Raw genomic sequence first — 23,748 nt, 5'->3', positions numbered from 1 at the left:
TATATATATATCTATATATATATCTATATATATATATATATTTAATTAAGAAAAAAAAAAGGATAAACATGGAGACAAATAAAACAGCCGAAACGGTTGTTTTTATAGAAACAAATAAATAATGCAAATTGAATTAAAGCAAGCAGGAGACGTAGACATGTGTGAAAGAGGGACAAACGACACTACAGTGTGAAAATGAATATATCAAAGGTGAAAGAAACAGATGTGGAAACAAGGAAAAAAACAAGCAAACTAGAAAACCATGCTGCACTGTGGACCTTTTACAATAATAATATTATGCTGTCTTCAGAAATAACATATATGCTGGCTGCAATATCTGAGGCCAACAAGAACACTCTATTACATAATCACTGTCTTATTATTTTCACTTTTCATTATCAATTATTATTATTATCCTTTCTATTCTTTATATCACAACTATCACATAGTATTCTGTAAGAGGACGCTTTGTTATCACTAGAGGGTGTATTGAGGCAGTTTCACGGAGCAGCAAGAGCAAATGCACCATTGCTATTAATACATTCTGTAATCTGATATATTTTGCACCTAAATATGTAATAAAAACTTTTTCATTCTCTATTTTCCATTTTAGCATTTCATATTTCCATTTCTAATCAGTTTTTTTTACAGCTGCAAATTTTATGGTCGCGTCTTACGCCACATGATCCTCAGCAACCAATCAGTTTTTTGCCCGACTGTTGGGTTTGATTTTAACTCCAGTTAGTACCGGTTTGAATCCTGCATTAACTCCTTACCGTCGACAAAACAAATGGCTCGTGTGCGGACACCAAGGGTAAAGAAATCAAACGCCTTGGTTAATGACAGCAGCTGCCTAGCAGCAAAACCTGTGCAAGCTATTAGCTAGAAACATTTTTGCACAATTTAGCGGCTGTTCCTGTGATAGAAACAGACGTGTCTGAGGGATAAAAGACTATCTTAGATTTAGTGTAAATAAATTGATAGAGCGAGTAGCTGATGTAAAAAGTGTAAACCGTTTTATCACCTCCACCTCCCTAAATGATAGGGAGGATTCATCGTCCAGAGGAAAACACTGATTGAATCATAAATCTGCAATTTCTTTTTGTCAGTGAAATATTCAGCAACTGATGGTGAGTAGAAGGTTTCATGAAAATTTAAATGTATTTTAATGGGTTGCATTTGAGCCTCGTGATATTTACATGATTCTTAAGACACCGCTATTTGGAAAATAAGCTCTGATTTTGTAGTCTTCATAGAGGTAGTGGCTTTTTTGTTTGCTATCCTTAAGATTTGTCTTCCTCTGCCCTCACCAGGCGACCAGTGCAAAGAGGCCGTCCCTGCAGGGTCCTGTGCCACCTCCCCGCAAGAAGACGACCCCCAAACCAGAGCTGACCGAGGAGCAGAAGCAGGAGATCAGGGAGGCCTTTGAGCTGTTTGACACCGATGGATCCGGATACATCGATGTCAAGGAGCTTAAGGTAAAATTGCAAAGACACTGTTCACAATCAACATGTGTTAAAGGCAGGGAGACAGCCTCTTTACTTTACTCTTCTCCTGTCTTCCACTATGCGAGGTTGCAATGAGAGCTCTGGGGTTTGAGCCAAAGAAAGAGGAGATCAAGAAGATGATTGGTGAAGTGGATAAGGACGGCACAGGGAAGATATCCTTTGCTGACTTTCTCGCTGTTATGACACAGAAAATGGTACATATCTCTATCAAGAAATACTTCACAAATTCTTCAAATTAAAACCAAATGAGTTGTTCGTTGTTCTTGTGAGTTGGTATTAAATGGTCCTATGATCATCTTGTATTATTCGCAGGCCCATGAATCTATAATATAGCACTGTGTTCGCAAACTATTCTGATTTTAGGCTGAGAAAGACTCCAAAGAGGAGATCCTGAAAGCTTTCCGCCTGTTTGATGACGATGAGACGGGCAGGATCTCGTTCAAGAATCTGAAGAGAGTAGCCAAAGAGCTGGGAGAGAACCTCACTGATGAAGAGCTGCAGGTAAAGCACATACATGTGTAATAAAACAATATACCCATAAATACTATCAAACAAGCTTCATTTGCTATCTTTCATTTCCTCTCATATCGTGTGTTTCTGCAGGAAATGATCGATGAAGCAGACAGGGATGGCGATGGAGAAGTGAACCAGCAGGAGTTCCTGCGCATCATGAAGAAAACCTGCCTGTACTGATGGAAGTGCATGAGGGTTGGTGACGTGGAGGGGGCTGGTGCTTGTTTACGTGTAATGCTGCTCATATATCTACTTCTATCTCCCTTTTTATCGTGTTGTGCCATACTTTAAAAATGGTTTTAACTGTAACATACTACATTGAAAGGAAACAGTTTAAGACTTGAGCACAAAGTCTGGTCAAAAGCCAAATTATCCTGATTATCTACATTACATTTGCCAAAAACAGTAAGAGAATACTCTCTCTAGTTTCCAATGCTGCATACTTTTATGAAGAACACTTTGATGATATTATTAATGATAACATGTAGGTTATTTGTTGTAGAGAAATACTCAGTGCCTGCGTCAATACAGTGACAACCAGAACATTCCAATGCTTTGATAGTTTTGTGTGCTTTTACATTCATTAATGTGCAGATTGTTTTATCCCTGTTACTCCACTGTTTCATGTTTTGGCTCATGTATGCTGGTTTACTAGAGAAATATATGATGTGAGCAGCTGGTTAACCTCTGATGGTTAAGGAGTGCTGTCTCCCCTCAGTGCTACCTGTAGATTTGTGCCTGTGCCTCTTTAAAGGGTCGATCATCTCAATCAGGGAAGCTGCTCGACCTCTGACCTGCACACCTTCCCCACAAGTCCTAATATCTTAACATAACGTGTATTTTTCTTGTAGCATTGAATATTTAATCCCTCTGCTGGTTATAACTTCTCCTCTGAATGTTTTGTATAATACATAGTGACTATTAAGAGTAATTATACAGAGCTTTTAAGTGTTTGAGGTACAAATTAAATATCTTGAAGCAGTTTGTCCTGTCTTTAATTTCCCATTTTTGGTTATTATAAGAATCTCGTCAGTCCAGTAGTTATTTGAACACATTTTATTCTACTTCAACAAAAAGCCTTTGAAATGCAAGAGGATTAGCACATCATATTGGCTCAGGAACATCCCCACGTTGTAGCTATATCAAGAGCATCACTGTGCACGCAGCCTGGGTTTAGTTAACCCGTAACCCATGACAACCGGGACAGAAAAGAGAGAGGGTCTGAGCTACCCGGAGGTTCACGGTCTCTCTAGCTCTCTTGATGCAGAGAAAGGTCAAAGCATCCCAGCAGTCACAGAGCAGAGAGGCACCATCACCAAATTTCCCACAGTGCAAAAAAACATAGGAGCCGATGACCCTGACGGGCAGGGTAGAGGGATGAGAGGTCCTCAGCAGGTAATAGGAAAATTGATCTGGATGTTGTTGAGGCTGATACAAAAAGCCACCCTGCTGAGCACAGCTGGTAAGGTCCATATGGCTGCAATGGTTTTGTTAGGACACGTCAAGAATTTATTTGACAGTGGCTTCTTGATGGGTAAAAAGTGACACCCAGCCACAGTGGTGCTCAGGAAGAGGTCTACCTGCGCAATCCTCAGATTTGAGAGCCATGTTAAGAGTGCAGGTTTCATACAGCCTGGATTTAGGTCCCATTTATGTCCATCACAGATCATTATAAAGAGACCCTAGAGCTTGTTTTGACTCTATTATTATTATTATTAGTATTTGTTGGAAGTCTCTTCACATCAAAAGAACAAGTTCCAGTGCATGTCTATGGTGGCTGCTGCAGGCTAGAAAGAAGTCTATCCAATCCTTTCATTTGGACCTACTGAAATCAAATGGAGAAATTGAATATTTTTTATTAAACATCCAAAAACTTGCTTACTCTTGTTGATTTTTCCAAAATTGCTAAGCTAGCTTTAAATATCTTACATCATTTGTAGCTACAATTTGACAAGCTGTTTTCACACAGAACAAGGGTTATCTTCTGGGCCAATATATAGAGGAAGATCAGTTATTCTTTCAATGTACTCATGCGCATGTGAAAGCTATTTTCAGACGGATGAGTCATATCTTAGTGAGACCCAAATAAAAATGGATAACACAAATATATTGAGCATTTTACAAACCAATGAGCAGGCCCGGATAGCAGCACAGAAGAACAGACACCCAGTCAAAGGTTTAACCTCTCTCAATATTTAATTCAAAGCTTTGATTGTCTTGAGAAGCTAATGAAATTATAATTCTGATCATTTTGCTTGAAATAATCAAAAATCATATCATTATTTCAAAAGGATTCTTTGAAGGGACTCAAACTTGAGTTCAAAGTCTTAAAGTGTAGACCTACCTGGATGTTGTCACACATAGGAGCAGGAGTATCAGAGAAGGGGTGGGGAGCACCTGGGTAACAAAAAATGTTGAAAGTTGCTTTCCTCTCTTGAGCATTTCCAACTTGACAGTGTACTCAGTGTTGGGGTGCAATTTTAACAGAATAAATAAATTACAATCAAAACATTTAAACTTTATTTAGAAAGCTCATAACACATTTTAAAAATATTGTATCTACCAGGTACAAGAGGTGGTATGAATTTCATTTCTTGACATTGCCTCATGTACACACATCAAACAATACACACTGAGGAACATGAACTTGCTGTTGAGGCTCAGATTTTTCCAGTTACAGCAGGTTCAGTGCATAAACACATACTGACAAACACAGAAATAAAACAATCACAGCTGCTCTCTAATGTAAGACTGGTTAATTGAGGTATTTAAAGATCATAAGAGGTTTCCCTTTAATTGAGCAGCTCAGTCCATGGCTGTAAGTACAGTGAGTGTCAAGATCTCAGCTTTGACTGAGTTTAGTCTTTGAGGCAAAGTCTGCACTTAGTTTACGCATCACTTCTGCGTGGCTTTGTCCTACCAGCTCCTGACGTACATTTCCATAATTCTCTTTGACAAAGTTGGCAAAAGGCGTGGGAGCACGTGGCTTGGAAGGCGTTAGTAAAACTAGTTGTCCTGTGCAGAGGGCACACACGAACTTCTGTGTGTCCAGCGACTTGGAATGTCGCCCGATCCTGTGGAGAATCCAGGTAAAGTACATTACAACACAAGTCATAAAGGCAGGGTGAATAATAAAGAACAATATGATGTTAATGACATCTAAAGTCAGTGACGTACGAATTCTTGCAGCGTGTGCACTGGTACTGGAATTTGTACTTGATGTCATAACTGTGGCAGCGTGTGACCATGGGCAGCTCCGGATGCGCCAGTGTGGCCTTGCGAGCATACAGCTTCCAGAAGTTTCCGTGCCCGTCCCTTACACCATTAATCAGCCAAGTGGCAGCGTGACACATCTCATGAACCAGTGTGTCCCTGAGACGATCTATGAGGGAGGCACATGTAAAGCAGATTTTCAACCGAATCTAAACAGACATGAAAATTCACACTGCGTGACAGATGACATCGTGTATTTACATGAAACAGTTAAATGAGCCTGTCTGGTTTATTAAAGCATTACCTGCAGAATCACAGACTTTCTCTGACAGTTCAATACGGGCATAGCGGCTCCCTCCACCTCGCTCCTGCCCTGTGATACAGTAACCGGCTGTTTTCCGCATCTTCTTGTTCCAAGTAACCGACATATTGACTGGGAGCTAGAAGTCAGGATAAGGAAAAAGGAAAGACTTTATGTTAAAGTAAAGTAAAATATTTAAGCAGCATTGAAGCATTGAAAATCATGTAAAAGGTTTCTTTATTACCTTACTGTCAAAGACGCTGGTATTGTACAGCTGGTAGAGTTTGCTGGTGAGGTCTTCCTTGTTCTGCTTAAAATTGCGGCCATAATTGGCGCCAGGGTTTGATAAGGACTGCAGGAAGCACCCAGGGGTCTTACATAATGCCACCCTAGAAAGTGTACAAGACGAAACAAATGCATATGAAAGACAAACGAAGCAGGTGACAGACAAATGCTGTTTTAAGCAAACTACACAATAAATCATATTTTTTTTAAGTTTCCAACACTGTCCAACATTCAAGCAGTTCATAGAAACTGGTCAGCAGATGTACCTGCTGGCTGGGCCGGGTCTGGGCTCTGTCTGACTGACTGTGGGCTTGAAGAGGGTGGATTTTCCAGGTGTCTTCATCTGCAGAGGTGATTCTCCTAAAGATCTAGAGGCTGGTGTTGTGAGTCCCTTTACAAGAGGGACTGGCACAGGAAGCTTCTTTTTGCATTCTAAACTCATGATAAAAACAAAACAAAAAAATAGACATCAGCCTCCTATAGCATAAAAATAATAGCTAGAAACTATTGTAATGCGACGTGTTAAAAAATACAGTTACCCGGGGTGTTCTTAGGTGAGAATGACGTGCTGGTGAGCTTATTTTTCCTTTTCAGTCTCTCCAGTAGGGATGTGAACTCCTCCTCAGAACTGGCAGATTCTTCCATCTTAGAAGGTGCTGAAAGTGTGCGTTTGGGAGAGTCCAGTAATGTTATAGTTTTGTGGGGAAGAAAAGGAGAAGGGAAGGGAGGCAATGGCAGCGATGGCAAACTATCCTCTTCATCACAGTGCAGAGCGTTACTCTTGCTAGACTTTGGCGGGGGCTTAGGTTTTGAATGACGAGTCCTCCATGTGCTCTTGATCACAATATTGTCCACATCATCATCGCTGTCACTAACAAAGACTGGGGAGTCACACTGAGAGAGAGGTTTCCTAAATGGATGCTGAGGTGCTGGAGTATTGCTCTTCTTAGGCACTGCACAACAGAGGACACACAACATCACCAGTACACACAAACAGTTATTTGTTCCTTTTCTTTAGGATATAATAGAAAATTCAAAAAGGTAAAGTTACCTTTTATAGATGATTTTGTCTCAATAAAGTCATCATCTGAGGAGAGGTCATCCACGATGAAGTTTTTGAGGCTTTAGAATAAACAGAGGAAAATCATTTATTTAGTTTTTACGACTACAGTCAAAAAGTGAGAATGCATCTGAAGGAAAAATGACATCAAAATCTCACCTATCTTCACTCCCCCTCTCTGATGTTTTCTTAGGCTTGGCCTGAGGGGTTTTCACTCGCTGCAGAACTTCAGTGTGCAAAATAAGGAAATAAGAAGGATACACGTAAGTTAGAAGTTAAAAAGTGTTATCTTCATCATCTAACTGAATTTGACTTATTTATCATTATTGTTTAAAAAGAAAGATACGTGTACCGTGCAGAAAAGGCCACTTACATGTCTCGAAACAGCCGTCATCGTCTGAGCTCACAACAAGAACATTTGAACTAAAAAAAGCAAAACATCGTTGAGACAAATGAAAGACAAAAATGAAATCAGAATTGAGATAATGTGCCCTTTGTACCTATGTTTCTTTACAGCACTACGTGGTTTCTGTGAGCTAAGTTTAGCTTTCGGTGTAGCCCTTTCCACAAGATCTGAGAAACAAATAAAATGAAATAAAGTCATTAATATCTTTTGTAGTCTTTTCATTATATACATCATTCATACAGTCAAATCACTCACATTGGTCAAATTCATCATCACTGGACTCGATCAAAGACTTGGTTCTGTAATTGTTGCCCATGGCAAACTGGTTTTCCTTGTCCGGATCATCTTCACTGTCGGAGAGGGGAAGCTGGACAGGTGAGGCTGATCGATCCACAGGTCGATGACCACTTGTGGCAGAATGACGAGTCTTGCCAATTGTGCTTATCAACTAGAAACAATGAAGATCAGCGTAAATTAACAGAAACATCGCCAGCATATAAACAGGGGTGCAACTAAGGATTATTATCATTATGATTCACTACAACTACGAATAGTTGCAGATATTTCAAGGAATTGTTGCAGCTCTAAATTGAAATATGTGCTTTAAAGTGGATCTTTCTCCTTGTAACCCAAACACAATTATATTTATTATTAGCGTTAGTTTATGAGTTATTAAATACGAACAAAAACTTTAAGTTGGTTAATAAAGAGTAAAACAAACCTTTTTTTCTGCTGTGACCAGTCCTCCCTCATCAGCCCATCCCATCTTTTTCGCGACTCTTTCAAATAAATTGCAGGTATCATCATTCATAGTTTCCTCTGCTCTGTGGAAATAGAAAAAACAAGATGGCAGTATTTTAACATTTAAAGTCCAGCGCTAAGGTCACACGTATTTATTAAGCCCGTAAGCTACCATTATAACCATAAGAGGCGGTTATCTGATGGTTAAAATACATTACTTAACCAGTAATTTTTAGTGGAGGTTAACACAAGCACAGTAGTAAAAGACACATATGCTACGTTCACCACAGCTAGAGACGTTGGCGATACCGTTAGCAACTTGCTAGCTAGTATAAAAGTAATATTTGGACTCGAGCTAACTTTTGAAAATGGTTGTGTTTTCCCCTAGTATGCATTGTTTGAGCCTCATATAATGTATAAATTACATAGCTTAAAAATGTTCCTTACTTTAATTAATGTTACCAAACGCGTTTGTGTTGTTTCTGTTGAAAGACACGGATATCACACGAAGCTAGACGAAGAATTCAAATCTTGCACGCCATGACGCCGGAAGTTGTTACAAAATACGTTCGCCCAATCGGGAAAGACTTGAAGTGACGCGCCGAGTGACGTACTGTCCATGGTTTAAAAATCAGAATCGGGGTTAATTGCTAAGTAGGTTTAAACCAATTACTGTATATATGTCTTTTTATACAGTCTATGGTTTAAACATACAAGGAATTTGACTTGGTGTTTAGATGCAGAACAGTTAACACAGAAAAATAAGTAAAAAGGTATTAAACAGTAGTACTCCTACTGTCAGGGACCTTTAAAGAGAATTTAAAATAGACAATAAGAATAAGATATTAAAAAAACGCAACATAATAGAAATTATGTACAACAGGTGTTAAAGAGCTGTACAGATGTGCAGGTCTGTGCAAGATGATGGTAGTGCAAATATTTAACAGTATGAAAATAAAAACAGTGCAATGTAAGCAGACAGTATATAGTCCACTGTGTGTCACAGATGGTCACAAAGTATCTAAGTACATCAAATAAAAACGTGACAGCAGATTTTTTTCCCATCCAATTTTGAGATAGAAGTTTTTATTTTCATCCACTTAAGACTTTCAACTTTTATATAGAAACGTATGAACATTTAAAACCCGATATTTTGTTGAAATACACAAAACTGTAAGGAGCTTTAGCAATTATGAGGATCTAAACTTTGGGAAGAGAATTTGGCATCTATTATAGTTATCTTCCACATGGGAACACTCTGCTCACTTTAAGAAAAGGAAACACAAACCATTTGCTTAATTCTTTATTGTTTTCACCAATGACTGAATCTAATGACTGCAGTAGACAGTACAGAGTTTGCCATCTCTTTATTTTTTTTTTTTTATTATATCTGGAGCCTTGAGGCATCTTTGACAGCATACAGTTAACGGACAATACAAAAAGAAAAAACGCTTAGAAAATACTTACCTAGGCCGTTCCTGGTTTGAGTGATTAAAAAACAAGATCAATTTTTGTGAACAGCTCTGACATCTAAACTAAAATTTAGGCTCATTCCAATGAATTGAAGCTCCTTTGTCCAGCTTTGACCAATTATCTTTACAAGCTTACTGTGACATCAAACAGGACGACAGCTACTGAACATATTCCTTGATTGACAACAAAATCCATAAAAGTTGGCATTTGGTGAGGGGGTGATGTCTTCATCTAGACCATATTCCTCAAAACTTGCACATCTATTCATCGCAGTAATTTAATAACAGCTTAAGACAAAATAAAGAGTAGTTGCAACCTATGTATCACAATCGCATGTTAAAGCTGATGAAACTTAAGTCAGTTACATTTTTCATGGTGCAACATTGTCCTTTTAAAACACACAACACTCTTAATCCATTTATAAATAGATCAACAAGTAATGACGGCTGGGCATTCTCTCCACAAGCTTCAGTTAGTCCTGTATGCACACTGACAAGAGAAAAAAAAAAAATCCACTGATCCAAGTAGTGAAGGGGTAAGCAGGGTATTCACAAACCTCTCATGCTCACCAAATATACTGTGTTTTCAGGACGAGAGTCTCAGATGAGCTGCCTGAAAGTCTCAGGCTCTATCTGGCTCAGGAAATGGAGGTGTGTGAAGCAATGGCGAATGTATCGGGGGACAAATGTGTACATCTGTAGGCTCCTTCACAATTAAAGAGTCCCGTTAAATGAGAGATGTGGAGACAATCATTTGGGGAGAGGGCTGGTGTGTAAACTGACCATTCCAAGGTATGGTGCAGATAATAGTTTAAACAAAAAAAAAAGATGGTGGTGAGGACTGGATGTGGTCAGGGTATGATGAGAAAGAAATCAGTGTGCTTCCAGTTCAGGCATTTTCACTGGCCTCTACTGTCTGGACCATGTGCTCTGGTTTGTTGCCGTTGCTATGGTGCTCCCACATCTGCAGGTAGAGCCTCTCCAGGTCAATTGTGTACTGCTTGGTGTTGAAAAGAGGGCTGCAGATTCGCTGCTTCCAAACACGCGCCCTAACCATCTTCAGGCTAAAGGCGACAAACAAAATGGTTAGACTTCAGTTGAACGTCAGGTCACAAAATAGGTTAGATCATCTTGTACTTACTATTCCATGTCAGAGCCCAGTTTGACTGCGATGTCTTCATAGTCCTGGCGACTCTGGGCTATCATCTCCGGGCAGCCCAGACAGTTGAGTTGTGAGGCAGCCACACGGGACGCAAGTGTCTCACCTTTACAGCGACGATTTACAATTAAAAGCAGCCTTCATTAAAATTAACAATACTGGTTAATTTATAAAAACATTTTCATTCAATTAGTAAAAACGGTTTTAAGTCTCTCACTTGTGTCCTTACCTGGCATGGTGACCATGGGTGTTCCAGCCCAGAGGACGTCCATGCCCGTGGTGTGACCATTACATAGTGGAGTGTCTAGGCACACATCGGCTAGCTGGCCCCTTCTAACGTGCTCCTCCTTAGGGGCCACAGGAGAGAAGATGATGCGAGAGCCAGGCAGGCCCATGTTCTGAGCGTACTGCTGGATGTTTGGCTCGCCCACAGCAGGGAAGCGAAGAAGCCACAGCACACTGTTGGGCACACGCTTCAGGATCTGCAGAAACAGTGACGTTTGAAAACATATTTTAGACACAGATGTATTAAGAGTTGAAGGGGACATTCAGAGCACGTCTGTTTCACTTACATTGGCCCACATCTGAAGAGTAGGGGGGTCGATCTTGTAGAGCTGGTTGAAGTTGCAGTAGACAATGGAGTCCTCTGGGAGACCATACTGGGAGCGCGTTGTCACGACGATTGTGCGAGGCACCTCCTCTCCAGTGGCGGCCTTGTTATTGATCTATTATGGAGGAAAACATTTGTTGTTTAGAAAGAGAAACGCCTGAACGCTTTTTGCTCAGAAAAGAATATGACAGGTCTTGACAGTCTGAACCACTTGGTGGCACTGAGTCAAATGATTTTAATATGCTGTTCACCAAGACTATCAATTATTTTACAGCCAATCCAAAGTGCCACCATTTCCTTCACCAACAGTTCTGTGCTTCCACCTTACTTTAATGAGAACACCATACCTGCAAGGACAGAGCCTCAGAGACTACAACCACATCTGTGATCTGGAAAGGCAGTAAGCTAAATTAAGATCACTGCTCTCGCCTTGTTTCTGCATTTGCAGATGTTCTGTATCAATACTTGTGCCCTAACATTTTGCATTTAGATGGACAAGTGTGTCTAAGAAGGTCAGACATACCTGTGTGGTTGCCAGGCCGTTGCTGACAGTGAAGCCGTTGATTGTGACTTGGATTTGGCCTTGGTTGATCATGTTGATGATTGCTTCAGCTGCTGTGTTCATTGGGATTACAGGCATGGACAGAGCTCCATTTGTGTCCCCGGCAGCTTCCTGGTTGTTGTCACACTTCATCTGGTCACAGAGAACAGTTTCAACTCAAATCAGTCAACAATATATTTTAATGTGGATTTCATGTTAGCATACTTTGAGTTCAGAATCAGCAGACATAACCAAAGTACGGAAATGACCAAGTGATTGCCTCCTTCTGTTTCATCCCCATTACCCGTCGCCAATTGAATGTAAAAGAATGCGATCTTGAGGTCAAACATTTTACTACAGTGCCCAGCACACTGAACACACGCGTTTCTTCGTAATTGACAAAAAGACTTGCAGCTTAAAGGAGCAATTCGCACCTGGAAAAAGCCACTGTCAGTCAGAGCTGGAGTTCTGGTGGAGAAAGTTGTACCAACAGCTTGTGCTTTAGACAATTCTACATTCCTAAAACACCCAGCGTGCATTGCGCCCCTCCCTCTGAAAGGACCGGCCCAGCGAGAGACGCTGGAGTGAAAAACTACTGTTTCACTGCAGGCAGTGGCTCAGAGCGGCACAGAATCCAAAATATGACGAGAATATATCGGTGGATCGTCTAAAAATCTTCAGGTCAGCATTTTACATTTAAAACCTGGCGATTTTGAACAAGACATGACATCTGAGGCGGGCGTCCTACATTGAGTGTAGTGTGTAGTTTAACAAGCTCCCTGGAGGTTTTCCAGGGCCCATTGGAGAAGGGATAGCGTCCTCCAAAGACACAGAACAAAATCGTATTTTTTTTTCCTACCATAATGGCATTAGCTCCCCATATTACCATGATAGGACTGAGGTTGAAAATCGGCAAACTGGCTCTTTAAAAAGGTTTTACAAATTTCTCCAAACTCACCTTTATCACCTTTACGTCTGGCAGACTGTCCAAGAAGGCCTTCAGATCAATACCATTGAGAACAATGCGGTTGTCAAAGATGTGTCCATTAGACTTGAAGTCAATCACTGCCTTTTTCTGTAGGTCATAAAAAACAAACGTTAGAAACATCCTGATTAAATTTGATATTGTGTAATGATTCTTTTAATTTTAAGATTACAGAGAGGGCAAGCAGTGTGACCAACAAACCTTGAGGTGGGGGAACATGTTAGCGTGGTCTCCTATGAAGAAAGTGTGCGGCATGTAGGCCAGTTTCTCAGAATATTGCTCAGCTACTTCAACAGGCGACGTCTCTTTGTCAGAGATGATGTAATCCATGAAGGGAGCCCCACTGGTTCCAGGGTAACCCAGCCACATAGCCTGTTGAACAGGAAGAAACAATTACTTATGTATTCTTCGTTCCTTGTACCACCATGAACAAATGAGAATGATTACTGTGGAAGTGCAGGTGACCTTGATCTAAAGTGTAAGTGCTCACCTGAACAGGGGCAGGGCGGAGAGCAAACAGCTCATTTCGTGCTCCCTTGGTGTATCCGTTCATGTTGATCAGGACGTGGATTCCATCCTGGTGAATACGATCAGCTGCCTTCCCATTGCAAGGGATCTGGACGAGAGAGGTACAAGTTTCAGTGAAAACAGTTTGTTTGTGACATCAATTAACATTTTCAGGTGAAGACACAGGTTAATAGACACTTAGTAAACACAGTAAGGCTAATAAAAGACTGTCCAGGTCATAACATTTACCTGTGAGAGGTCTGTGAAATGATGAGCCTCTGCTACCACTTTAACACGGAAGTTGGTACTGTCATCAGGGCTGAGCGCATAGCAGAACACCTTGGGAAATAGAGAGACATTGTTAACACAGCAAGTTTTGGTCTAAGACACTTACACCCTTTAGTGATCTAACATTGCTATCAGAGCTATGTTCACTCGTCAAGTTGAATTTTATGAATAAAAAAAGACAAAAAATATATCCTACCTCAAATTTCTCTGGGTTGTGCATTCCAGGAATGGACTGCATCAGGTGTGAAGTAGGGTGGTTGCCAAAGTCGGAGCTGACGTAGCCAACACGCAGGCGTCCGCCGCTGGCCTTCAGATCCTTTGGATGCTCAAAAGCAGGTTTGTGCAGTGCATTGATCTGTGGAATAAGCAGCAGTGTAAGGATACAACTACAGCATGGGAGACATTGCTATTTGACTCAGTTACACACACTAGACGATAAAAAAACAGTGATTCCTCTAAAACCATGTCCAACTTTACACCAAACCCTCAATCCCTGCAAGCAACCCATTCACCACCAGCTTTCCCCTCTTTTCTACTCAGTAAAATATACCCAGACTCTCTCCCATCCCTTACCTTCCCCATATCCCTGCAGACAGCCACTGCCATCACCAGCCACCTTCCATCCCCCCCCCCAAAAATGAATTAAAGGTTACTTGCTTTGATCAGTGCGTGTACCTTGTCCAGGCAAAGGTTTCCATGGCGTTCAGCAATGGCCTTGCGGAAGCCATGAGAGAGTGGGTACAGCATGCTGTGGTGTGGGTGCACTGAAGGCAAGCGGTTCTTGTCCAGCTGGTCAGCCACAATGCTCACAAGCTTCTTCATCCGCTCATCATAATCTGTCCAGTCACACACAATCTGGAAGAGTGACAGGAATAAAACGTGTTAACTTCTAATTCAGCATGAGCAATATAAAGTAACTTTTACAAGTACTTCACATATTAGACAAACATATGAGTGTGTAAGAACCTGCAGGCAATGTGCCAAGTTGCAGTAAGCGTCAGGGAAGTCTGGTTTGAGCTTCAAGGCTGTGCGGTAAGATGCAATAGCCTCTGGGATGTTTCCAGAATCCTGAAAGTCAAAAGAAACATAATGAATGTGATGCAGAAACAGGGTCCAATCCTGCAAATGTAATTTTGACCAGCATGAGCCCGTAGGAATTATTCTAACCTTGTGGATAGAGGCCAAGTTGCTGTGAGCATCAGCAAAGGCAGGGTTGATCTGGATGGCACGGGTGTAGCACTGAAGCGCTCCCTGTACATCTTGCATTTCCTTCAGTGTATTGCCCATGTTGGAGTAGGCATCAGCGAACGTGGGGCTGATTCTAAAATCAAAGGGCAAAACTATTTAAACAAAAACTTGCACCAATAAATTACATTTCTGTGGCGTGATGTAGCATAACACATTTTTCTAAAGGTGCATTTAAGGTCCTTTTTTTATATTTACACACCTGATGGCTTCCTTGTAGTGCATGAGGGCCTCCTGAAGTTTGCCTTGCTGCTGCAGGACACTGGCCAGGTTGGAGTGAGCTGCTGCAAACTCTGGGAACACCTGATGAAAAACAAAATGATTAATCAGAAGAACAGGACAAGAAAACCATGGTCTCATTTACAGAAGTCATTAAGGTATCATTACACAGACCTTTGAAACTAAAATATAACAACAGAAACCTCCTAACTCACCTCTAGCGCTTTTCTATAGAGCTGTACTGCATCCTCAATGTTGCCCTGCTCACGCTTGATATTCGCCAAGTTGTTAAGGGAGTCTGCGTGGGTTGGACACAGACGCAAGGCCGTGTTGTAGCACTCTTCTGCTTCAGATACCTGGAGGAAAAAAAGGCAGTATTTTAAGATTTAAAATTCGCCTCAGAAATATTTCGAGATGTTGATATTTAAGATTGTCAAGACGAGGGAACACACAAAAAGCATTGCCTTACATTTCCTTTCTCTTTCAGGGCGTTTGCCAAGTTGCAGTAGGCATCGGGGAAATGGGGCTGCAATTCAATAGCTCGACGGTAGGTGTCAATAGCCAGGTCAATGAGGCCTTGCTCGTAGTAGACACAGGCCAGGTTTCCATGGACAACAGCATGGTTGGGGCTTAGACTCAGGGCTCTTAGGTATCCAGCCACAGCTCTGAAAACACAAGATGAGGTGCAGATGCACAATATGCTCAAGATCAAGTCTTAGCAAATTTAAAACTGTAGTTCTCCTCTCTTGAAATCATTTCTCAGAACCTGTTAGTGGCGCTAAAAGGGTGATTGCAAAATTTGTACACCCTTTTTTTTTTCTCTGTAAGATGTTTTGGCTGTTGGCCTTCATTAGATAGAACAATCAAAGGGCTGATACCAATACCAACTGAGCTATGCCAGCGCCACCTTTTTAAACAACTTGATCACTGTACATGTTTCTGCTGAAATGAAACCAGTGACCATCATCGCATCCCTGTGGGTTCAACAAATCTGCCCTGCCCAAACAATTCCTTGTGAAAACAAAGCTACAAGAACAACAAAGAGAGGGAGGAAATAACATTGACAAAGTTATGGACTCATTTCAAAAGTCTACATTGGGTGTGGTAGGGAGATGCTTCAACAGACAAAGGATTAGACGTGTGTAATATGGGAGTGTCATACTGTTGACTATGTCATGAGTTTGACTCACCTGTCAAAGATGCGGGCTTCCTTCAAAACATTTCCTAAATTGATGTATGCATCAAGGAAATTTGGGTCCAGAGTCACTGCCTAAAAAATCAAATCATTGTTGAAACAAATTTGACAACACAGAATGTAGTATGATTGAAACATTTTTGCAACCGACCTTTTCAAAATGGTGTATGGCCAGCCATATCTCTCCCTGGGCGTTAAACACACACCCCAGGTTGCTCCAAGCTACTGCAAAGTTGGGTTGAGTCTCAATGGCTTTCAGGTAACAAGCCTTCAGTAGGTTTATAATAAAAAAACCAAAGGACAGGAGGAGTAGAGGTAGAGTAGGAGAGGTATAGTATGTAGAGGGGCGGGGAGGGCAGGGGTTGTAAAATAAAACAAATAAAAGATTGAGAATAAAAGAAAGAAAAAACAAAAAGGGGCAGAGAAAGAAAAATTAGTGACCATTCTCCGTCTTGGCAAAAAGTGAGTCTACAGTATGGGCTCGTGTGCGCACAACTCTGCCGCGCTAAGCTGCATTGCTTTTTCCTACGCTGCGCGGATCCAACCGGCACCCACACGAACGCCTTCATCCTTCAGTTATGACCACCTTCTCATCAGCTGTAGTGGTCCCCACATAAGGCACACTCTGCTGCCCACTAATAATAAACCTTTTAGTTATAACCCAAAGCTGTGAATACATTTTAAGAACTAAGAAGCATCAGCATGAAAGCTGTATCTATTTTTTGAGTGGAAATTTTCTCACAACCTAGGATGCTCGACAATTCGTGCAAGTGATGGTCCCTGTAATGCATGCGCAACAAACGCCAGCGTGTGGTGTGTGTCTGCTGCCACCACCACAACAATGCACCATAAAGCCGCTTGCGTGACCTTGCTCCTGGCAAAGATCAATACTTTCGCTGCTGCGCCCGCTGAATGGCCATATGAGACAGCTGCAGACCAACAACCCCTTGCAGAACACCTGCAACACCAGACTGGCACACACTCAGCTCCCATGGGATCTCAGCAGAAAGGGGGTGTTTGGGACTCTTTGATGAACCATTGGCTAAACTATGCTACTAAATCAGGGGGCGTTGGGAAATTAACAGCCAATTAAATAGCCAATGGTCACTGTAAAGGTTTTACTGTGCATGATAAATATTTTTCAAAAGCCAATTATGACTGAGATCTGGACGCATTTGGGAGCGAGGCTGGTTTTGAGTGGGGAGAGGTCAGCAACCAACAGGCCAAAGGGATTGAGGGGAGTGGGTGTCGCATGCTTGCGCTTTCCGCCATTTTTGGTTGCTGGAGAAATCGCTGCGCAGCCCATGCGCTACTGCAGACTCACAGCGCACTATCTGCATCGTCAGAACGCTGCAACTCCAAATAAAGAAGGAAAAACAAAACAAAATAGGAAAAAATAAACAACATGTAAGAGTTAGAGGGTTCTTACTTGATTTTCACCATTATTTCTTCCAAATCCAACTCTCTTTTTTTAAATATAGAACTGGGTAATTAGTATAGCATATTTTCAGAAATGCTCACTGTAATTTGTTTAGTTACTTTTTTCTGTTGGTCTTCAAAAGGAAGCCACAAGACAGAGGAGCTCAAGCATGAAGTGAGGTGGTTTTTCTTTTGCTGGCAGTTACAAACCCGTTACCATATTTTTGGACTTTGTCAGAGTGGTGGCCGCAGCTGGCTGGAAGAAGAGGAGAGGACTGAGGCTGCCCTAGTGTTCCTTTCCGCCAGGCACCTACGCAGGAATAGTGTCACCCACCTGAAACCTTCTAAATAACAATATCAGTTGTGGAAAAACCAAAAGAGACAAAATCAGAAAACAAGATCGTTAGTAAAAGTTTCAAACAATACATTCTTTTCTTATTTTGGATATAACACAGGCTCTTCCAAAATCACAACAAACGTAAAAAACAGACTACTCTTGGTTTTCATTCATGCAATGAATGTTTCATTTTAAAGAAAACAAAAGAAATGCACTAAGGGTCACTGGGAGGGAAGAAAGGCTTTGATTCGTTCAGTTTATCACTGTTAGACTTCAGATGTTCATCAATTCAGTTTTCATATCAAACTACAGGAGGGCAGTTACTGGCTTGATCTTGCCCAAATGAACTGATCCCATGTGTTTGGGAATAATGTTACATCTTTAAAGGAAAAGGGAACAAGTATGAATCATTGCTTTTCTTTGATCTTTTTGCATTTTCATGACATATTTATAAAGCTTTGATTTCTTTATCCTGGCCTGCTTTCTTGAATCCTGGCCAATGGGATAGGGAGAGAAGTCTGTGGTGGAATTATTTGTATCTAGAAGCCTCCTCAGCTCTGAAATAAAGAGGTCATCGCTGCTGCTGCGCGTGCATCTGTCTTTCTAAACCAGCATCTGACGCAGGCGGTGGAGTGCAGATTGTGAGCTGTCTGCCTGATGCAACTTGGACCAATTTAAGGCACCTCAGAATTAGGTTTAATCTTAAACCCACACCATTTAACACCCCTTTCAACAGCAGTGGATATCAGAATAGATAGCCAGCTGGGTAAAACAGTTTTTATCAATCAAAGTTAAAAGAAAAACTAATGCAAGCGCACATGAAACTTCTTGTGCTGGGCATACTGAAAGGTCAGGAAGACAGCTCTGAGCGCGCGCGCACACACTCCACCAATCCTCAGCGAGCGCGCGGGGGGTGGAGCGACAGAGCAGGGGAGATTGTAACTCCCTGATGCTCCTCCCCACTCCTTAACCCCCCCTCAAGCACAAAATAAGATGGCCTGTAACCAGTTGGGCAACTCCACATCTCCAGATTTCCCCCAACCCACAGAACCCCCCCTTCAGTATAGACTTAGATTCTTAAATGACAAAAGGACATGGAGCAGTTAAAAACCCCACACTGGCAGTAGTGGAGTGGATAGGTTAGAAACCATCTTATCTTTTGCACTGCAAAGATAAACTAGCGTCGCATCAGTTCATATATTACTCAAAGACCGAGCCAGCATTTTCCCTCCAAAGTCAACTGTATGAAAATACACAGGCTGAGGTTCAGAATTACTATACAGATGCATCAAATTTAAAAACTCCAGCCTTTCTTCCTGAAAGGGGAGGGGCTGACCTCTGGTGAAAAGGTCGAGGTAACGCAAAGTACACTGGGAATAAGACTGATAGACGATGGGGAAAAATGTAATCAGCAAACTATGCTGAAAAAAGAAAAAACATGAAGCTGTCTAAAAAGTAATCAACAGAAAAATTGTGTCTTATGAATTTTAAAAAAAATACAGAAACCTCAATGTAGTCCAATACTTTGGGGTTTTTTAGTAAGTTAGGGGTGAGAAGCTGACTTCAACTCTGAAAAATGAGAAAAAGCTGCCAGTTTTTGTCCTTCACTTGGCCAAGGAGGTTCAAGGGAAAGGACTTGAATTGCCTGAAAAAGGTCAAAAAGGGGGGAAAAAGGGGGCACTATCTAGGGCCTTTTTAAAAGGGGACTAAAAACAAAAATGTATGAAGAAAAAAAAAGACAAGACATATATACAAATGCCAACCCGATGTAACATACCTTAGCCTCTTCCAAACGCCCAAGGGCTTTAAGCAAGTTGCCCAAGTCACTACGAACACAGTAAAGATCCTGGAAAAACAACAACATACATTTTATATTAGTGCTACATGTAACTGCAGATCAAGTCATTAAGCAGGTAGTTTGCCATCAACACATGATTGTCAGTCTGGTGTTATGTTATTCTTCAAGGATACCAACTCACAGGGTTATATTGTAATGCAGATACGTAGGCCTGCACTGCTCCCTCCATGTCCCCTGCGGCCACCAGAGCTGCTGCCAAGTTGATGTATCCATCTATGAAATCTGGCTTTAGCCTCAGAGCGTGGCGATAATGCTCAATGGCCTCCTGCAGTTGCCCACGCTCCTTGTACACGTTTCCCAGGTTGGAGTAGGCCTCGGCCAACATTGGGTTCTGTTTGATGGCCAAGGTGCTGAAGTGAGCAGACCTGTAGGACCAAAACGGGTACAGAATTGTTACAATTGTGATGGAGTGGCTGGGGGTGCTTGCTTGATGCATTATGGCAAGGCAGCAGCAATGTGCAGGTGGTGAAAAGGAGATTAGATAATTAGAGATAATAAAGATCAATATCCTTAAAATGTTGAAAGTGTAATACATGTTGCCCAGTACGACACACATTTCTCTTCAGTGTCTATTGTGCAAAGAAATGATCAGGCAGGCAGTGTACTCCAAATCAAATTATGCACACACCAAACTGTCATTATTTGTTAAATTATAACAGCAAATGGCTTTGGAGTATCCTGCTGCCATTGGGCTCATTGAACAAACAGAAAAGAATAAACAAGATCAAATGTTTAAACCTGCAACTTGCAAAACCCGAAACCTTCACCGTGCCACCTGTAAAGCAAGGGTGTAGCCACCACCGATAGTTAGCATCACAAGGGGGAAAAGAGTGAGATCAGATCAAATCATGAGACCAGGCAACAGGATTCCCAGAGGACAGCGCAGTTGTTGCATTTGACTGCCGAAACCAGCTGCGTGCACTGAAAGTCACAGAAGACCCTCTATTCTCTGCCACTTCCACGCCACAAGCTCAGTGTGCGTTGTCAGCCCCCCCACACCTCACCTGTCGAGTCTTCGGCACTGGAAGTGGATGGAAGACAGGAGCAGCAGCACGCCTGTGTTATCAGGCTCCTGCCTCCAAAGCTGCATGCAGTGGCGCTCAGCTGCCTCAAAGTCCCCTGATTGATACTCCCGGTGCGCCAGCTCAGCCAACCCTTGGAAGGAAAGCATACGTTTTGTCGGTTCTGGAGCACCAACACAGCCCAAGGAGGGGGGAAACAACATGTTAGAGGTGATGGAAGAACTTAAAACAGACAAATGAAAAAAAAAATAAAGAGATGAAGCTTATGCTGTCAATGACAAATAATGGCTAAGAATTTGAAACTTGTGGAACTTTGGCAACTCAGCATTCAGATTTCAATTCTTGGTGTTCACAACTGAATTAAAACTCAATGCTTTTTTCAGTTAGCCAATAAGATAGTTCAAGGTATATTTGGGTGTCAGGTTGTCTTGGAAAAGCTCATATTAGTGCAGAAGACTGCCATCAACATTTTAGACCAGCTGAGTTGCAGTGTGTTCCTGGCACACAGCTCAATCTTTTTTGTCAGTCAGTAAAACATAGTGTGAAGTACAGCGCACTACATTTAGGCTATATATATACACACAAGTAGTTTACCACCTACAGATCAGCAAAATGAAACACAAACCTGAGAAACAAAATTAACACACAAGATGAAAAAATGAACAGGAGGGGAGATAATTCACGAGCTATTTTGACATCACTTTGTAATCTCACATTTTCAAAGATAAGTCAACAGCTTGAGAGTACAGTTGCCATGAGTCACAATTCAGTACTGTACAGCTTTACCACAACAGATATCGGAGGCAGAATTTGATTCTTATTTTTTATATATTTTGTCATCCGATACATCTCTCATTCTTTGGCCTTAATGGCTAAACGTGTGGTGTTATATTCATTCACCTGTTTTACACATGAACCCTCGACTTTAGATGGACCTACAGTGTCATTCAAGTTCACTTAATTCAGGGTGTGGAATAATCGACATGCAAACACCAAACATGCAAGTTCTTCTGTGTACAGAAGGGTGGGGGAGGGCTAATGGCTTTTTAAAATGCCAACTTGTGTACAGAGCATCCACACCCATCTGAATTAATACCATAATGCCACGGCCTACAGTAGGAACCTAGCAGATCAGGTTCATCCATGCATGAGCATTACGTCATAGTGCTTGTATGTAGGAAGGATGGATCGTTACCATTACATAACGCACCCAGTCCTAACACAAGACATAACAATCAGGTGTAATGTGTACAATGGAAACAAAAATTTCCAATGATGAGAATTGATCATATTTAGGATCTAATCGAAAGCAATGTCAGCAGAAAATATCCTTAACCTTGAGCATCTGCGCCAAGCAGTAATGTCTGCAGGGCCGGGTTTTAACAGCAAGCCGCTGTAGGAGCCTCTTCGTGGAAAATAGTAATGACAGTTATCATAACCAAAAGGTGGTGTAGTTTTTTTATCAGGGGAAGCCATATTTATGTGCTCACTCAGCGAACAGCAAGCTAATACATCTTGATGTTGCTCGGGCTAACACTAGCTAATGCTGCGTTCAAGATAACTGGGAACTCGCGCTTCATAGAACGCAGCATTTTCCCGACGTCCGACTAAAAAAATTGCAAAGGCACGCTATTCAAAGTCAGAGTTCCTACTTATTAACTCGGAGCAGATTCATCTACCCCGACTTCACGATCGGAAGTCGAAAATTTGTACTGGGAAGTTCCCAGTTGTATGGAACGCAGCATTATTGACGTCAGGGTATGCTAACGTCAGCTATAGACCAAAACCAGTATCCCGTCAGCGTATAGTTCACAGTTTAACATTATTATAACGTTTGTACACTTTCCCCAAGTCGTCAAATTGACGCTCGTAAACTATAATAAATGTTGCATTCGTAAGAAACCTACAGCTCCAAATGATGCTAACCTAACGTTGCTATTAGCTTAATACTTAAATAATAATGTAACCGCAGAAGCATAACCTGCCTACACTATTAATACCATTATATTCTCCAATTTGACGCTAAATAATGTGTTGTTGAAAGCTGTACTTCTGCTCTAATTGTATTGAATCTTAGCGTTTTGTTAGCTCGCAGCTAATCAAGCTAGCAAACGTTGTCACTGCAGTCCAAGACCTCGTCCTCACAGCTCTCAACCCCGCGTTATTAATGTTAGCTAAATAAAAGCAACCAACCTGTGCTGTCAGCCACGTTTCCCACTGAGGTCGCCATCTCCTCAGTTTTCGTGTCTTGTACGGTGGTCGTCAATGTGTCTTCTGGTTGATAACAGTTTCAGAGAAAAATGTGCCCTCGCCTTTTGTCGGCTGCGGTCAGCAAACACGCTGCCTGGGAAGCTAAGTAGCTAACCTAATCTTTGATTTTCCGCACCCGCACAGCGTTTAACTGAGCTCCTGCATTGGTCAGTTTATATCTGGGTAATAATTAATCAGCTAACCACGCTACAAAACCTAATATTTATCTGGCATTTGGCTCTGTTTGAAGGTTCACGCTGGTTTCTCTTCACAACAAAGCAGGTATGGTACATAAAATGGCGAAATGGGTGGAACTTATTTTTGAGAGAAACTAGATCCGCACAACGCCATTACGAGGAAACGAATGTGTGAAATAATACTAAATAGCATTTTAGTAAAATAAATATTGAAAGGATGCTGAATTAAGGTAAAATTACAGTTTAATAACCATGCGTTAAGGGTTTCATCACGAAAAATACACCGATTACAAATGATATTGCGCGGAAGGACACATTGGTGCAGTGAGACAGAGTGCAAATGATATCTTGGCGTTCAAAAAAAAAAGGGCTTGAGCGCTTCAAAGATTCATGTGATTACTTTACATGCAAATTTCA

At 41.5% G+C, this 23,748-nt stretch overlaps 3 protein-coding genes across 6 annotated transcripts; 1 reads left to right on the top strand and 2 right to left on the bottom strand.

The window, feature by feature from the left end:
• The first annotated feature begins 842 nt into the window (after positions 1 to 842).
• On the top strand, positions 843 to 3,005 carry cetn2 (centrin, EF-hand protein, 2). The gene is made up of 5 exons (XM_069669655.1): positions 843 to 1,130; positions 1,314 to 1,478; positions 1,574 to 1,702; positions 1,872 to 2,009; positions 2,112 to 3,005. Exons 1-5 carry the CDS (start codon positions 1,128 to 1,130, stop codon positions 2,199 to 2,201), a joined length of 525 nt encoding a protein of 174 aa, XP_069525756.1. The 5' UTR covers positions 843 to 1,127; the 3' UTR covers positions 2,202 to 3,005.
• A 1,855-nt stretch (positions 3,006 to 4,860) lies between these two features.
• Positions 4,861 to 8,561, bottom strand: gcna (germ cell nuclear acidic peptidase). Its single transcript, XM_069670542.1, has 13 exons — positions 8,475 to 8,561; positions 8,008 to 8,110; positions 7,542 to 7,734; positions 7,381 to 7,453; positions 7,254 to 7,303; positions 7,040 to 7,106; positions 6,872 to 6,942; positions 6,360 to 6,773; positions 6,087 to 6,252; positions 5,780 to 5,924; positions 5,539 to 5,674; positions 5,199 to 5,403; positions 4,861 to 5,095 (listed from the first exon to the last, which is right to left on the bottom strand). Exons 2-13 carry the CDS (start codon positions 8,095 to 8,097, stop codon positions 4,864 to 4,866), a joined length of 1,842 nt encoding a protein of 613 aa, XP_069526643.1. The 5' UTR covers positions 8,098 to 8,110; positions 8,475 to 8,561; the 3' UTR covers positions 4,861 to 4,863.
• Positions 8,562 to 9,377: 816 nt separating this feature from the next.
• LOC138597760 (UDP-N-acetylglucosamine--peptide N-acetylglucosaminyltransferase 110 kDa subunit) lies at positions 9,378 to 23,400 on the bottom strand. Of its 4 annotated transcripts, none has more exons than XM_069669241.1 (22): positions 23,078 to 23,400; positions 20,867 to 21,047; positions 19,984 to 20,227; positions 19,782 to 19,850; positions 16,400 to 16,516; positions 16,244 to 16,323; positions 15,523 to 15,718; positions 15,269 to 15,409; positions 15,037 to 15,137; positions 14,757 to 14,910; positions 14,556 to 14,657; positions 14,247 to 14,444; positions 13,786 to 13,944; positions 13,551 to 13,640; positions 13,285 to 13,410; positions 12,996 to 13,166; positions 12,768 to 12,884; positions 11,792 to 11,962; positions 11,231 to 11,383; positions 10,888 to 11,140; positions 10,641 to 10,764; positions 9,378 to 10,563 (listed from the first exon to the last, which is right to left on the bottom strand). In XM_069669241.1, the coding sequence occupies exons 1-22, from the start codon at positions 23,112 to 23,114 to the stop codon at positions 10,389 to 10,391; spliced, it is 3,159 nt and encodes a 1,052-aa protein (XP_069525342.1). In that variant the 5' UTR covers positions 23,115 to 23,400; the 3' UTR covers positions 9,378 to 10,388. The 4 variants fall into 4 exon arrangements, with proteins under 4 accessions (XP_069525342.1, XP_069525343.1, XP_069525344.1 ...); XM_069669242.1 differs by having other exon boundaries at positions 14,265 to 14,444; XM_069669243.1 differs by having other exon boundaries at positions 20,867 to 21,017.
• Positions 23,401 to 23,748: the final 348 nt, after the last annotated feature.

Source organism: Semicossyphus pulcher, unplaced genomic scaffold (genome assembly GCF_022749685.1).
Source record: "Semicossyphus pulcher isolate SPU_LCO1_2020_fin unplaced genomic scaffold, fSemPul1.0.p SCAF_2, whole genome shotgun sequence".
Lineage (NCBI taxonomy): Eukaryota > Metazoa > Chordata > Actinopteri > Labriformes > Labridae > Semicossyphus > Semicossyphus pulcher.
The sequence above is the reverse complement of the archived record's forward strand: the minus strand, read 5'-3'. Positions and strand labels throughout refer to the sequence as shown.